The sequence below is a fragment of the Actinia tenebrosa genome, unplaced genomic scaffold (genome assembly GCF_029948245.1).
Source record: "Actinia tenebrosa isolate PJP-AT-01 unplaced genomic scaffold, QUT_ActTen_1.0 PGA_scaffold3__52_contigs__length_22856419, whole genome shotgun sequence".
Taxonomy (NCBI): Eukaryota; Metazoa; Cnidaria; class Anthozoa; order Actiniaria; family Actiniidae; genus Actinia; species Actinia tenebrosa.
Genome location: NW_028292580.1, coordinates 1,466,200 through 1,483,654, shown reverse-complemented (window position 1 = coordinate 1,483,654; position 17,455 = coordinate 1,466,200). Strand labels below are relative to the sequence as shown.

Genomic DNA, 17,455 nt, shown 5'->3' with positions numbered 1-17,455 from the left:
TTCGTAAATAAAAAGAAATAATAACATTATCCAAATGTGTACTACTATAATTCGTTTATTAAAAAAGGGATGACCAAGAATATTTATGACACTAAACAACGTAAGATAATAAACTGCAACAACTATCTTACAATAAATTGTTATTTAGCAACAGCCAACACTCACTTCTGTGCAGATTTGAAGTGATAGCGATCACCGAAACTCATCTTGACAAATCTGTCCCCGATACAGCGATAGATATTCCTGGAATGAAGTTTGTGAGACTAGATCGGAAAGGACGTAGAGGTGGAGGATGTATACTTTATTACGCGGAACACTTACAAGCAATTCATCGCAAGGATCTATCTACAACTGGAGTAGAGGCGGTCTGGTTGCAAGTCAAATTCCCAAGTACTTCTGTTCTGTTTTCAGTGATATACAGACCACCAGATGCGAGTCAATTCTTCGACCTCATCGTATCCCCTTTGGAAAAGGCTTGGTTAAAAACATCTAATATAGTCCTATTGGGGGATTTTAACTGTGATTTTAAAGAAGATTCTGGGCTAAATATTAACACCAAAAAACTACGTTCCATTTTCGAGATGTTTAATATGCAGAATGTCGTAGTGGAAAACACAAGAATCACTTCAACATCACGTTCTTTAATCGATCTTATTGTTACGACAAGAAAAGATCTCATTAGTACCAGTGGAGTTTTCCCTTTGGGCATTTCAGATCACAACTTAATATATGCGACAATGAGACTGAAGAACAAAAGACCGCCACCAAAATACATCAAGACAAGGGACTACAAGAATCTTAACTTGGATAATTTTAGAAATGACATTGAAACTGCGCCATTTCATATCGCCTCAGTTTTTAACGATCCAGATGATGTTTTGTGGGCTTGGCAGAAACTGTTTACTAATATTTGTGATGAACACACTCCTTGGAAAGAGGTAAAGATTAGAAGCAAGTCTGCACCGTGGATAACGAATGACACTCGTTTTAAAATCAACCGAAGATACAAGCTGTTCAAAGCGGCTATATCTACGAGATCTCCTGAGTTGTGGAAGGAGTACAGGAAGGCTCGGAACGAAGTTACTTCAGCCTTAAGGAAAGCCAAAGCAACCTATTTTAATCAGATGTTCAATAAAGTCAAAAAATCAAGTGCTTACTGGAATTTAATTAATAAGGCCACAAATCGCACAGTCTGCAAAAGTAAAATTGGCCCTCTCAAAAAAGATGATGGTACTCTCGTATTGACAGACAAGGAGAAAGCTCAGCTGATGAATTCTTATTTTGCTACGATTGGGGAAAACTTAGTAAATACACTACCAGCATCTGAAGATAACTGTCAACATGATGACGTAGTACTGCAGCATCAACCATCACCATTAGCGATGACATTAATTTCTCACCGCACAGTCCATGAAAAGATCAGTAAACTTAAAGCTAACAAGTCAACCGGACCTGATGGTATCTCACCCAAGATTCTTAAACTTGCGGGAAACGCCATAGTTCCATCACTTGTTGACATTTACAGATATAGCATTGACCACACGACAGTTTTCACGGCTTGGAAGACTGCAAGGCTGACACCAATCTTTAAAAAGGACGATGATACTGACTGTGGTAACTATCGGCCCGTCTCTTTACTTAGTGTCCCGAGTAAGATCTTGGAAAGTGAGGTTAACGACAGACTGGTGCAGCATGTCTTTAAGAACAATAATCTAATCTCAGAAAGGCAATGGGCATATCGTGCTGGATATTCAACAGAACTGTTGTTGGTTCATTTGACGGAGATGTGGAGAAAGGCCGTAGACTCGGGTAAGGTCGTGGCAGTAGCCTTTATCGATTTCAAAAAGGCGTTCGATAGCGTTTCGCACGACATCTTGGGGCGTAAATTGGAAAATAATTTCGGCATCAAAGGTGGCCTATTAGAGTGGATGAAGAGTTATCTAGAAGGAAGACAGCAATTTACTGTGTTGAATGGAGTTACATCTGAACTGCTGCCAGTGTCTACCGGAATTCCTCAAGGATCCGTGTTAGGTCCAACACTCTTTACACTATTTGCTAACGATTTACCATCTGTTGTTGTCTCAGGATCGTCGTATATGTATGCAGATGACACAACAATTTTCTGTATCGGCGAATCTGCAGATATTGCTGTCTCTCATCTCAATAAAGCCTTACGAGAAGTTTATAGCTGGTGCTTGGTCAACCGTTTAACACCACATCCAGGAAAAAGCGAAGTGATGATAATTAGCAGGAAGACCATTACTGGACCGTTAGCTCCTGTGCTTCTGGGCAACTCAGTTCTATGATACGTTTCAGAAACGCGTCTTCTGGGTATGACTGTGGACGACAAGCTTAGTTGGGTACCACATGCGTTGGAACTAAAGAAGAACTTTGTCAACAAATTAGAACTGCTAAAACGTTCAAGATTTCTACCTAAGGATATCTTACGGAACTTCTACTTTAGAGTAATTTTGCCCTCTGTAAAATATGGCTTAGTTTTATGGGGTTCGTGCTGTAATTCAGAAATTTTCAATTCCATTGAGAGATTACATTGTAGGGCAGCTAGGATTATCTTCAATTTACCCAAATATATGGCGTCATCTGATGTACTTGCATTTGACAAATGGACAACAATTAAGTTAGATTATAAATTAGAAATATTTAAGATTTTTCATAAAGCAAGCAATCGTAGTCTACCAAAATCTTTATCAGAAAGTATTTTTATAAAGCGCAATAGTAAATATTCTTTACGCGGAAATGAAACTCTCGCAATTCCAAGGTTTGAAAGCAGATTTTTAAAGGACTCATTGGTGTATCGAGGCTCAGTTCTATGGAATCTAATAATTTGTAATATTGATAAGGTAACACATTCAAATTTTAAGGACATCAAAGTACAGCTCAGTGCCAAGGACTATTTTATAAATTTCAATTTTGACTCTACTGCCTCGACGTCTCGCTTTAGAAAAAAGGACTTTGTATATATGTAACATTATTTTTATTATGGAGTGAATGTAACTGCGCGGGCTGTTGGACTCGCTATGGGTGGTGGGTGCTGTTCAGATGAGGTGAATGCCTATTGACACGGTGTTCACCGCATTTGTCTGTGTTTTCTGCCCCTGGCGGGTCTAATAGCTTGCGCAGTTTGTGTATGTGAATGTGTGTGAGAATTATATATAAGATATTTAAGGTTATCTAAGTTAATTAGCTATATTTTTACAGATTCATACTTATATTATATTTTATTTATTTAATTTATTTTATGCACGACCCCACAAGCTTTTAGCTTTAAATTTTATCGTGTTTAAATAAAGGTATTCTATTCTATTCTATTCTATGTTTTGCGAAAGATTGAATGGTTATTCCTCTATATTTCAGAAAAATTATGACAAATCAATATCAATAATATTATAATTTGCTACTAAAATTATCTGTTTCTTCCTTTGGAATGGGCCACTGAAAAAGGCTATCAAGAAAACCTGGAGGATTTGTCACTTGCGGAATTGGACAAGAAACTGCGACTTTTCTACGCCGAGGTCCGCAGTAAACAAGAAGATTACTCCAAAAATACACTTCTCAGCATCAGAAGTGGAATTGAGAGAAACCTTAACCCTCTCACTCCCAAGAGTGCAAAATGGCGCTCTCCCGTCACCGTCACTAAATCCCAAGAGTGCCAAACGACACTCTCTAAGTATACCTGTTTTAACCAATCAGAACGCATGAAAAACAAAGGCAGAGCAAGGCCTTTGTATTCTAGCCAATCAGAGGGCATATTGAGCTTTAATTTGATGCATAATAAACATATGGTGTCCATACAACTTTTGCCCAATCTTCGAGTTTCAAATTTGAGTTTTGATTTAGCGATGGCGGACATTTTTAGCGATACCGATAGTAAAGACAGCAATTTTTTAGGGTTTACTACTGAAGATCTAGCAGCACAAAAAGTTTCTTTAGCTGAAGAATCAGATATTTCTGAGAACGAAGAAACTAGCAGTGAGGAAAGTTCGAGTGATTCAGAAAACAGTGAGCCAGAAAACGAAGAATCTTGGTCAAGAACAGAAAGCGAAGTCCGTGTTTCAGATTTTGAGCAACCAACGGGCCCCACTTCTATGATTCCTGCGGATGGATTTGCACTAGATTTCTTCCTACTGATGTTTCCTGAAGATCTGTTCAACCTAATAAATTTAGAAACGAACAGATATGCACCTCAATGCATAAGAATTAAAGGGCAACTTACCCCCCAAAATGACCCATTTTTAAGAGAAAGTACATCAATTGAGAAACACAAAAATTTAATTTTTAGAGGGGATAGAGCATCCGTGTTCCTAAAAAAATAATTTCAAAACATCGCATATATCACTCTGGTGGCTGCCATCTTTGAGCCCGCGATAAATTACCGCATTCAGGTGTGACGTCACAACGTCAACGTGTGTTTGGATATGTAGAGTTTTTCTGTAAGCATGAGAGTTTGAAGTGGCTTTTTCGACAAAATGGTTAATTGTTGCGTGCCTGAATGCACTAACTATTCGACAAAAACAAAAGATGTTAGCTATCACAAGATTCCTAAAGATTTACAAATTCAGAAAGCTTGGATTTCTCGTCTAAGACGAGCAAATCTGCCGCCATTGAAGAATTGCTATGTATGTAGCGAGCACTTCGAGGATGGTTGCTTCGAATCCGACCTTATGGAGCAACTAACAGGCGAAAAAAGAAAGAGGTTAAAGGCTGATGCAATTCCAAGTATTTTTAACTTTTCAACCATCCCTAGTAAAAGAAGAGCTACGACAGAAAACCGTATAAGACGACAACGACAAAAAGAGGTAGGTGATTTGTAGTTTGTGTTCACACGTGCACTGCTAGATTGTCAGTGTAATATGTAAGTCTTATATATATATTAGAGCTATTTCGTGACTGGTCTGTGACTGTGCTCAGACCAAACCAATGCATTAAATTCTTAATACTAAGTTTACCGCTGCGGTTTTAGTTATGATGAATTGCGGATGAATAAGTTATACGCTCTTTCATATGGAGTCAATGAAAGTCCTATAAACAATTAAAGCTTGAGTGTCGTCTCAACTATCGGAATCAGTGAGAACCCCAGTAACTGCCATTCATTGTTATTTGTATTTGTTCTATAAATGATTATGTTTACTTCTTTTTCCCCATAAGACATTGGATAACCTACTGACTCCAACTACACATGCACTTGATGAAATGGTTGAAGAATCTGATATGGAGGTTTCCTTCGATGAAACACCTTCCAACAAAAGGGACTTTGGAGTCCAGTGCTGTCTGGATGAAAAGCTTTCAATACGAAAAAGCACCTCAACCCAAACAGAAAATGTGGATGTTAGTGTTGAGACTTCTGATGCCTGCATTCAAGTAGAAGGAAATTCAACATTTGAGCAATTGAACAGTATCCTGCATGACCATCCATACAGCTATACTGCTCCCTCTGTACCCATGAGTGTGTCACCACAAAAGTCTTGCAAGAATGATGTATCACCACAGAAATCTGCAAAGTCCTGTGGGTCTTTTCCTTTGTCAGATGAAGAAGTGAATCTTTTTTCAAGTGATGAAGAGGATGAATACATTATCTCATCACAAGAAACAAATTCTTCAACAGACAAAGAGTCTGAACCTGAGTATCACTTTGACACCTACATCAAAGAGCCAAAGTATTTGGTATTTGCAGCATGCCTAGGTGAACTGTTCAGGTTTTGTATCAACTGTGGTTCCATCGTAACTGACACCAACATTACCTGCACAGGAAGCATGGTAACGGTTAAAACCATATGTATGAAAGGTCACAACTGCTTGTGGAATTCCCAGCCTCTCATCAATCGTGCACCGGTAGGAAACCTTCTAATCTGCTCATCTATTTTGTTCACTGGTAACACTTTTACAAGAATCCAAAACTTTGCCTCATGTCTTGGGTTACGATTTATCAGTGAAAAAGTTTTTTACCAAAATCAGAATAGGTATCTATTTCCTGTAATAAATGATACCTGGGAAAGAGAAAGAAGAGCCGTTTTACAAGAACTGTCAAGTAAGCCTCTTGTATACTTGAATGGGGATGGACGGTGTGACAGCCCTGGCCATAATGCCAAGTATGGTACATACACATTTATGGACAATGACTCAGGGAAGATAGTTTCCTTCTCTGTGGTTCAGGTCACAGAAACAACATCTTCAAATGCTATGGAGAAAGAAGGTTTCATTAGGAGTCTTGGTAGTCTTGAGGATGAGGACGATATTAACATCAAGAAGATAACTACTGACAGACATACCTCAATCACTAGCACCATGGAAAAAGATTACAGCCACATCAAACACCAATATGACGTATGGCATTTGTCAAAATCTGTTGTGAAGAAACTCAACAAGAAGGCCAAGTTGAAAAAAAGTGCTGACCTTTCACATTGGATCCAGTCGGTCTCAAACCATCTGTGGTGGTGTGCAGCAACATGCAATGGTAGTGTGCAGCTGTTGAGAGAGAAGTGGGTCTCTATCTTGCATCATGTGACAAACAAGCATTCTTGGAGAGATGCAGAGATCTTCAAAAAATGTGACCATCCTCGACTAACCCGGAGAGAAGCTCGTAAAAAGTGCTGGCTAAGACCAGGATCTGCAGCTCATGTAGCCCTTGAAGAAGTGGTCCTTCAACCAAAACTGCTGAAGGACTTTGCAAAGCTCACTGACTTCTGTCACACAGGTGGGCTTGAAGTATACCACTCCATGATCCTGAAGTACTGCCCAAAGAGAGAGCACTTCTCCTACAAGGGTATGGTTGCTAGAACACAACTGGCAGCCATTGACAACAACCACAACACAGGAAGGAACCAAGCTGTGATTCAAAAGCCGGGGACGAGGATGGGAGAGGCAAGATACCACCCATGTTTCCCAAAAATGCACAAGCGTTGGGTAGTTAAGCCTGTGTTGGAAAAGAAAAGTTATTCTTTCCTTCCTGAGCTTCAAAAGAAAGTGCTGGGATTGTGTGATGGCTCAGAAGTTGACCTCCAGGAAATTGAAGAAGTAGACCTACCAGCAAACATTGCAAGTTTGCCTGCACCGGATAAACAGGAATTGATTCAGAAACACCGGTCCAGGTTTTCAAGATAATCTAAATTAGAATTAGCCTTTGTGTACCTGCAGGTCATATGACCCTCCACTGTTTGGTCCTTCTTCCCCTCCCTCAAGTCCCAATCCCCCTCTGCTTTGCAGGCTATCTTTGGACAGTCGTGTAAAATACTGGTAAAAGATATCCCTTAATGAAAAAAGCTCCCAGATATGGAAAGGTACACGACAGACCCAAGTATAAATGCTATATACAAAATATGTAATTTTTAAAAATGACAAGGGGACCTGATGAAACGGGCAGATAAGTATGCAGTACCTTTTAGATGTTCAAATGAAAATTTTATTAAAATATTATTTCCATTTAGGTAAGAATTGACTGTAAAAAAGAGGTCTTTTCTTTACCTATCTACACTACCTTATATATGGGAGTCTCCCCCAGTATGAATATATTAAAGAAAAATATCCAATTGAATGGTGACATTTGCTTCAGCATATTTAACTTTTTTGCTGCCAGGACTCGTATAACTGCAAATTTTGCTTGGTTGGCTAGTGATCGTGTTCACTAGTGCTTTGTACACTAGGTTCACTATTCAGCTGGGTATTTTGTTTAGTGTGTTTTTAATAATAAAATATGTAAAACATTCAAAAAATGTTTGTACCAACAAAAAGCTTTTTATATAAAAAAGAAATTTATATAACACACCTTTCCGTGTACTGCATCCTAAATGAATACATGATTCTTATGCATATTGGTCTCAGCTTTTTCTAGTCTATGTTTTTGTTTTCAATTATCTTGCAATTAAATATGCCAAAAAATTGCAATTCCAGGAATTTTTCCTGATAGAAAAAAATCCACTCTGTATAGTAACTGAAGTAAGGAATAAATAAAATGTATATATTCACTCCATGCAACATTATATCAAGCTAATCATCTGCATAATGAAAACCCTCAAACTGAAAGTCCTCCTCTAGTCCAGGAGGAGGGAAGTGTGCTCTGATGCACATGACAGCACAAGAGGGCAGAACAACCCGAACTTCCTTTCCAAGAACTCCCCAGCACCATCTTGCTAGTTGTCTATATGCAATGTGTCTGTACTGCTTCTGCTCTGGGCCTTCATAAGCATCTCTGTATTGCTGTTTGTACTGAGCCCATGCGGTTCGAAGAACATACTTATTGCCACAAACAGGTAAGAATCCAGGATGTTGAGTAATGCATGGTGGTGGTTCATCAGCATCTCCATCTTCAACAACAGACTGGCATGTTGCAACTACTTTTTGGATTTCTTGGCAACAAATGCATTCAGCTATTGTATCCATAATTTGGCAGCTACCACAGGTACACCTATTAACAAATAAAACAATCCTTAGTATTTTTGAACACTATCAATGATTGTCCCAAGTGAGAGTACATACACAAATTGTGACACAACTATATCCCTGAATCTATGTCCTACAGTATATAACTTATTGACAACCAAGCGATGTTTAATTGTGACAGTTGGTTTTGCTTTTGGTTGCAAAGGTCGTGAGGCAGATTAAAATGCATCAATATACAGTGCAAGAAAGTGGTAAACACGACTGTAAAAAATGGATACGTAGTTGAGTTTTATCGTGATAAGAAAGAAGTAAAACTTACCAATCTGAATTTGTTAGTCGATTGTTCTCTTGTTCATCGTCTTCAATAATGTCACTGTCAGATCCTTCTCTGAACTCTTCATCTGAGGAGATTTCTATTTCTGGTTCGAACTGATATGGCCGTAAAACAAACTCGTCTGTTTCTAAAAATTCTTGAGCAAAATCGTCTCTCGAGCTGTCCGAGTCTTCGGAAAAAGAATTAGACTCTGACATGCCTTTAATTGAATGACCAGGCCGTATTTCGTTCGTAAAATATTGAGTAAAACGTCTCAGAAACAGGGGAAGAAGTCAACCAAACGCTCGTAAACAACTTGACGCCGTGAACTCTTATGACGTTGTGACGTCATTACCTGTTTTTCTGAGCCCGCGATAAAAGTGCAAGATGGCGGCCACCAGAGCGATATATGCGATGTTTTGAAATTATTTTTTTAGGAACACGGATGCTCTATCCCCTCTAAAAATTGAATTTTTGTGTTTCTCATTTGATGTACTTTCTCTTAAAAATGGGTCATTTTGGGGGGTAAGTTGCCCTTTAAGCCAGACCAGTCTTGGTACGACACAACGGTCGAAGAGATGCGAGCATTTATTGCTCTCAATATCTTCTTTGGTATCAAGACCCTTCCCAAAACCCGAATGTACTGGTCAAAAGATCCTCTCATCGGCGTGCCTGAAGTTCAGAAGGTGATGAGTCGAAACCACTTTGAAAAAATTCGGCAATATCTCCATGTAAACGATAGAGAGACAATGTATCCCCGTGGACACGAGCAACACGATAAGCTTCACAAGATCCGACCCATTCTCGACACACTATTGAAAACCTTCGATGAAGAATACCGTCCTTCACAAAATGCCAGCATTGATGAAGGAATGGTAAAGTATAAAGGAAGACTTGGATTCAAGCAATACATGCCAATGAAGCCAGTGAAAAGAGGGATCAAGATCTGGATACGTGCGGACGCAGAAAATGGATTTGTTTGCGAGTTTCAAGTTTATACTGGCAAACAAGATGGCGCTACAGAACACAAGCTTGGATACAGAGTTGTTCATGATCTGACTAGAAAACTGGTGGGAAATAACTATCACATATTTGCTGATAATTTTTTCTCATCAGTTACTCTTGCTGAGGACCTTCTAAAGGATGACCTCTACTGCTGTGGAACAGCAAGATCGAATCGTAAAGACTTTCCCGAAGAGCTGAAGGACAAGAACAAGATCAAGCGCCTTCGCCGAGGAGAGTCTTTATTTTTACAGAAAGGCAATGTTGTAGCGACAATATGGAAAGACAAAAAGGCAGTAGCATTTATCAGTTCACACTGTAATGCTACTGGAAACGAAACAGTGAGAAGGTAACAGAAAGATTGCACTTTCATCGAAGTACCTTCGCTTCCCGTAGTCAAGAGCTACAACAAGTATATGGGAGGAGTGGACATGGCCAATCAACTACGACAGTACTATAACACTACTTGAAGAGCAACAAAGTGGTGGCGATACCTATTCTGGTTTTTTATCGATGTAAGCGTTACCAATGCTTATATTCTTATGAAGTTGGCCCCAAACTATCCCACCCTTACACAGCTTTCATTCCGGATTGAACTGGTCAAATGTTTGATCAATGGCTTCTCCTCTCGCAAGGTTGGTGTAGTGGAAGGTGCTGTCCAAGAGGGACATTGGCCAGTGAAAATGTCCAAAGGCCGCTGTAAAGTCTGCTTGAAGGGCAAGAGAGTTAAGTTCTGCACGCAAGGATATGAGAAGTGTGGACTGCGAATCTGCAAGGACTGTTTCAAGAACCACAACTTGCACCTATGAGCGCCTTCAAACAAAATGGCGGGAGATTCAAATTGTAGTGAACACTGTTGTTGTTTTTGACTGTTCTCAGTGTATATAGAACATGAATTATTGAATACAAGTACCCTGAAATATCCCTTACATTTCTAGATTCTTATTTCTCAATTTTAAGGTCTATATTTAAATGATTTATAGCACTATATTAGCAACATCAGTTTGTATGTTAGTAGTTTCAATTGAAAAATCAAAGGAATGATTTTACCTAATGAATTTTGCTATTTAAAATGTTCATATTATTCTTTAATAGGTATCATTGAAAAGATTATTTTTTGGAAAATAAACTTTTTTACTATTGTATTTCTTAAAATCCTCTGGTTTTCTTGATATGAATGATTTAGTAAGGGTATCCAAAAACACCTCATATTTGTCTGGCACCCCTTGGGCAATTAGAGCAGTTACAACCTGGACCCCTTGGGACTGAGAGGGTTAATGGCCGTCCACACAACAAGGGGATCCTTATCTCCCAGAATGCAGCCTTCAAGGATTCCAACATGATGCTTAACGCAAAACTGAAAAGCCTGAAGCAAGAAGGAAAGCACAATGTACAACACAAACCTACCATTGAGATGGAAGATCTCCGGAAGCTCAAAACAAGTGCTATCATGAGTCCAAGTACTCCCAACAGTTTACTAATGAATGTATGGTTTCATTGTACTTTATACTGGTGTAGGAGAGGGTGTGAAGGTCAACGAAACCTGTCTAAAAGCAGCTTCAAGTTCCTCAATGACGAAAACAGGTCATATGCCACTATGACTCATGACGAGGCCAGCAAGAATCACCCAGGTGGTTTTGGCGACCAAGAAAGTTATGAAAAGCTTGCTTTGATGTACAAAACTGACACTCCACATGACGGCTTCTCATCTCTTCAACTTTACCTTAACTGTGATGCATTATTTCAGGTTCCCAAGAGAAACTTGGCATGTTCTTCCGAAGCGGTGTGGTGCAAGAATCAAGTGCTTGGTGTAAACAAACTCGGAAACATGATGAAGGAACTGAGTTTGGCAGCCAAACTTTCCAAAGTCTACACCAATCATTGTGTAAGGGCAACTATGATCACCCTCTGGCCAAATGTTGGGCTATCAAACAGGCATATAATGGCTATTTCTGGCCACCACAATGAGCAGTCTCTACAGAGCAACAACTCGCGGCCTTCATCAAACCAACTTCAGCAGTGTAGCAACATCCTCTCTCTGGCCATCAATCCAGTTCCAAGCCGCCAGATTCAAGTTGTTCCTGAAAAGCCATTCTGTTTCACAGAATGTACTCACACAACAGGAGAAATTCAATCTTGGAGCCCTATTCAGTGGATGTTCCATCAAGTTGGTCCGCATTTCTTTCATCAACACCGACGGAAATCAAGCTCGAGTTCTAGCTCTTAAAATAGTGTTTTCTTTTCGGTCTAAAATGACTAAAGCCATTGGTTAAGCTTTGGAATTATTATTTTATCTAGATCTGCTTGTAAAAGGCTCTAAAGTTTGGCTTCTTCTCGCTTTGAAATAAAAAATTTTCAACTTGAATTTCGTGTTTGAAGGCATGTATGAAACTCGCAATTTGATTGGTTAAGCGTCTTCTTTCGCGCAATCTGATTGGTTATTGCAAATGCACAAGTATGTAAGGAGAATTGGTATTTAAAACTTTGAATTAAATTCTTCTGTTTTATTCAATTGTGTTTCGTTATTTTTGTTGTTGAAGAAAATAATTTTATAAAACAAATAAAATACATTTACTGTGTTTGCACAGGCAAACCACCTGCAAATCGCCTGCGGCTCGTGTTTGCACTGATCTGCTCTCGAATTTTTCCAACAACATCTCAGTTTGCAGTAGCCTGTGCAAACACAGTAAATGTATTTTATTTGTTAAAAATTAATTTTTTACGAGGAAGATATATTAAAGATAAAGTTGAGACTTACAATATTGTACCATCCTGTTTGAAAGAATTTCTGTATGGTGGCAAACTTATGCCCAATGGAACCAATTTCTCTGAAAATTGCAGGCACAGTTCAACATTTTCAATGCTTGGGGGCTCAGATTTCATGAAGAAGTATACCTATTAAAAGAACAAAGTAAATAAAATTAACTGTAAAACTATAGATATTTTTATAATATTATTGAAGATTCACATTTTCTTTTCAAATACATTAGTTTAATAATCACAATTTGTGAATATTTGTTCCCTAAATATAAGTATATTTAGTTATTTATATTTATATTTTATCATTTCTACTATTCAATTTCAAATGGCTGTTTAAAATTATTAATAACAATAGCCATTTCAAACTGAATGTTTTTAACCAGTATATTGCAAGATTTGTAGTTCCAGAAATTATCCATACCACACCCAAAGATTTTCGAATTTCCAAGTGGTGGGAGGGTCAAAATAATTAAAATATGAAATTTCCAGGGGTGGGGGTTGGGGGATCTAACAAGAAAATTCCTTCCGTTGGGGGGAGGGGGTATGGATAATTCCTGGAATTACGCAATACTAGAAGAAAAGGATGTGCTTTTTCTGATAAAAGTGTACCATATTTCACGCCTGTTTATTTGATGTCTTTGTTTCAGTGCCAATCACAATGAAGAATATTAAATTAGGAAGTATGGTCAACCAGTGTCTACAGCATCAAAAAGGCAAAAGCAAAAATAATTATTTCAATAATTATAAACGCCCACTTGTGTCTATATACTATGATATAAACACGCTGGGAGCTGTAGAGCACTTGAGAAGCCCACGACTTCTCTCTTGCTCTACAACTCCCAGCATGTTTATATCATAGTATATAGACACACGCGCTGTTTTATATTCCTTAATTAGTTAGCCCTATCACAAGGCTTGAGGAATACCGGTTGTTTCACTACCACTCACTTTAGCTACCGTCCTTTTGCTACCACCCAGAGTCCTTTCGCTACCATCATGAAGTCCTTTCGCTACCATTGGAAATTACCAATTTCCAATGGTAGCGAAAGGACTTCATAATGGTAGAGAAAGGACTCTGGGTGGTAGCAAAAGGACTGGTAGCGAAAGTGCGTGGTAGCGAAACAACCGGTTACCGGCTTGAGTTCTTCTACTTTTATATCCTCTTATAAACCTACTACTTTCATCTTTTAAACCGAAATGTTTCCTCACTTAATTTTTTATGAAATTAGTTCTCTAGCTTGTAGCACATGAAAACCAGCACAACTTCGTACAACTTCACCTAAACGTAAAAATTTTACGTTATCTTGCGCAATAACTAAGAAAATGTCGCCATAAAAACGTCATTGTCAAACAAATATCTTTGTTTTGGTTCCCAATGTTGATAATCTACGTAATAATCTTTCAAAGAAAATTGGACTTTTTCGACACATCAGTCCCTACTTAAAAACCACAGAAAGAAACATATTACAACACGGTCATCAAACCTGCTATCACGTATTGCTCTACTCTTTGGTCATCATGTAACAGTAGCTCTATTAATAGGGTTATGCAACAAAAAAGAGCGGCAAGAATGATCTTGAATGTAGATAAATCTTCCCGTTCTATTGACTTGTTCAACGAGCTAAGATGGCTGCCTTTTTGCCAAGAATCTTACATCAACAGATGCGCCATTGTGTACGATAAGATTAACGGGACCTGTACTCCTTACATCAGTGATCTCTTTGGAATGAACTCTGAAGTCCATAAAAGATGAACATGCTACTGTAAAATAAATGCCCGATGTCCAATATACAAGAAAGAAACAGAGGGAGGGCACACCATAAGTGTCCACTGCGCAAAAGAGTGGAACAAATTAAATAAAAGTATCAAGGAATCTTCATCAAGAAAAGTCTTAAAAAGAACTCTATTTAAAATCTAGCTTGATAATCAGATTACGAATTTATGTTTTAATTCAATTAATTAAGTTTTATTACATTATTGAATAATGAATTTTTTCATTCTTCTTCACTTGCTCCACTCGTTCCTGTTGCATAACCCTACTTTAAAATTTTTTTTTCAACTTAGAATTTTCTAAGTCTCTATATGATGACTCCCCTCCACTTCAGCAAGTGCAATGGGTCAGTCCACTTGTTCCGGCTGCATAACCCCCCTTTAAAATTTTTTTTCCACTTCAAATTTTCTAGGTTCATCTATATCTACATGTTCATGTTAGCACTATGAATTAAAATGTGGGTATCCTGTGGCCATTACTGCCACCGAATAGCGAAATGAAGTGTCCTGTCAGGCCGATCCAGTGGATCCACTGGAATATCAACCCTCGTCCGATTCTTAGAATAAGGGACCGCTCATTATTTATCTAGAGGGGGGTACAAAATGATCAGAATTTCTGCATATCGCTGAATATATATATATATATATACTGATTTTGTGCTTTATTAGGCAAGTTTATCTACTATTTATCTTTATAATACATAATGTTATACTCCAGTCCAATGAACCTGAATATTTTTGATACAGTGTATAAAGTTTTCACCTTCCTTGGTATTGTGCATGGAATACTATTATGAATTTAATAATGGGTGTAATATAAATATAGAAGCCTACACATGTTGCTAAAGAAGAAGTAATTAAAGATAGAGACTTTCATTGCCAGCAGCTTACAATTACAATATGATAATCTACTCAAAAATGGAGTCTAAAGCTAAAGCAGTCAAAGAATTAGAACTTCAAGTTAAAGAAAAAGAAATTCAGAAAAAAGAAGCAGAGCTTCAAAAGTATGTTTTATTGACATGCATCTAATTTTAAAAACGTTGTCTGGTTCAAAAAAAGGCTATATCATCAAAGCTAAGACCGAAGGGGAGCATGGGAAGACAAACAATTATGCTAATTTCATGCATATTGCAGTTTTCCCTTCCTGTGCACATCTTATGCAACATGGCTTTGGCATGTTGTTAATCTACGTCAACCGAATTTGCTCTACTGTGCATTTTTACATGTCTATACATAATACACATTTCGGAGTACCCAAAATCCTTTTTGGTCTTAGCTTCGATGATATGACCTTCTTGAACCCAACTACGTGTTTTCAATTAGGTGTATATAAATTATGATATATGTACATATGATATATATAATTATATATTTTTCAAAAAAGGCTTTCGAAGGTTTTGTTGCCTCTTGCATATCAAGCCTGAAATACGCTATGGGTGTTGTGAATGAATCAGCAATTAGCCACAAGAATTTGAATTTTTCAAACCTTTTTTCCTTGTTTTTCAGGAATATTTTCAGACATATTTTCTTCTCTGCTGACATGGTTGAAAAAAAATTACAAAACATTTTTTTTTATTTTTTTATTTTTTTAACATGTTGTAATACAATTTTATTCCACATGGAAAAGAATGTGAATTTTTTTTTTTTTTTTTTTCTTTTTTTAAAGTGGAGTTCTAACAACATTTGAAAAGGTATGAGTGTATTTGTGGGGGGTTGGGGGTTGTATACAATTTCTTCAAATGGGAGGGGACTTCATCTTTCACGAAAAAAAATCTCCCAACCTCCACCCCCCCCCCCCCCCCCTTTCCCTAGATAAATAATGACCGGTCCCTATGTGAACAAGTCTTGTCTTGGCTTTTGCACTTTGCAAAGTAGTCTTGGGAATTCTAACTTGGTATTTAGAAGTTCATGTTTATTTGTAGTAGTCTTGTGAGCAAAAATGTATCAATATAACTTCAGAATTGGCTTGAAGAAACTGCACAAATATAGTACAAAACTCCTGAACGAAATCAGAATGAGCCTCGTTTATGTAACGAACAAAAAGGCATTAATTATTAGCAATGATCTTCGGATACAGAGAATACTGCTTTCAAAAGTTGAAATAAATTAATGTGTAGTTTGTCACAATGAGCCATTACACAATGAGCCATTACAATTAGAATTCTTGAAAATTCTTGCCACCTTTTAATTTACAAGGAATTCCAAATAAATTTGAATTTCTAATTCATCTCAGTCTTGAATTACAGCAGTCAGCAAAACGGAGCATGCCTAGACATTAATTCTGTCAGGTGATAAGCTAACTCCACCCCCTCCTAACAACATAGTAACTTTGATTGACAACTGCCATATGCTTCCTATAGCAGAAGCCCACAAAGGTCTACTGGGTAATGTCCTGTACACCTATCAATCTATGAACACGTCATTTAAATCCATATCTTGGTATTATTGCACAACCTTGAGGTTTTGTCGAGCAGAAGACGACAAAAAAAAACAAATGTATTTTATGAGCGGTATACCACAGGTAACCCGCTAATAATTTTATTCAGAAGAGTTCAAGCGTGTTACTTGATTACACATGTGCTCTCTTGCATCAAACTTTGGAGAATAAGGCCTCGTCCCAGAGGAGGTTCCACTAGTATCCCAGAATGCATTGTGTTTGATACTATATTATCACTTTTTCGTGACGTCATCACTTTGGTTTGACCTGCTTAGAGTGCACAACAAGATGGCGGTGTTCAGACTCAGCAAATGCTTTTCAAGATATTTCATTATTGTATGTTCATTGTGTTTCAAAAGATGATTTTTCTGTTTGTGTACAAGGCCTTGAAGGAGTACAAGTCATTTTAGACTCGTTCACGTCAGTTTTTTGGAGAAATTGAGAGAGAGACGTGTCGCTCTTGTTCCAACAACAACGAGTGACAACTCTTCAATTGATTACTTGTTCAATAACGTCCGTAGCCCAGCTCTTATTCGCCTTACTTCAACATTTAGTATAGGAGTAAGTAAGGTTTATTAAATATTTTTGTTTTGTATGAAATGGGCTAAAAATATCACACCTTTTACGAGTGGCGTTTGTGATAGATTCTCGTAAATATACTTCAATTGTGACTGTCCAAAAGACTATAAATCATGGGTCACTTTTGGTCATTTCAAGGTTTTGCTTTTCCTAAATATCTGAATTACACATAATTGTTGCTTAAACTTAAAATACTCAAA

General features: G+C 37.8%; 3 protein-coding genes across 3 annotated transcripts; 2 read left to right on the top strand and 1 right to left on the bottom strand.

Moving 5' to 3' along the window:
- The first annotated feature begins 4,373 nt into the window (after window positions 1-4,373).
- LOC116296308 (uncharacterized) lies at window positions 4,374-7,824 on the top strand. Its single transcript, XM_089036104.1, has 2 exons — window positions 4,374-4,817; window positions 5,167-7,824. The coding sequence occupies exons 1-2, from the start codon at window positions 4,488-4,490 to the stop codon at window positions 7,117-7,119; spliced, it is 2,283 nt and encodes a 760-aa protein (XP_088892230.1). The 5' UTR covers window positions 4,374-4,487; the 3' UTR covers window positions 7,120-7,824.
- Window positions 7,395-9,175, bottom strand: LOC148907587 (uncharacterized). Its single transcript, XM_089036119.1, has 2 exons — window positions 8,714-9,175; window positions 7,395-8,419 (listed from the first exon to the last, which is right to left on the bottom strand). The coding sequence occupies exons 1-2, from the start codon at window positions 8,923-8,925 to the stop codon at window positions 8,002-8,004; spliced, it is 630 nt and encodes a 209-aa protein (XP_088892245.1). The 5' UTR covers window positions 8,926-9,175; the 3' UTR covers window positions 7,395-8,001.
- A 1,876-nt stretch (window positions 9,176-11,051) lies between these two features.
- Window positions 11,052-11,936, top strand: LOC148907586 (uncharacterized). Its single transcript, XM_089035677.1, has one exon. The coding sequence runs from the start codon at window positions 11,052-11,054 to the stop codon at window positions 11,934-11,936; it is 885 nt and encodes a 294-aa protein (XP_088891803.1).
- Window positions 11,937-17,455: the final 5,519 nt, after the last annotated feature.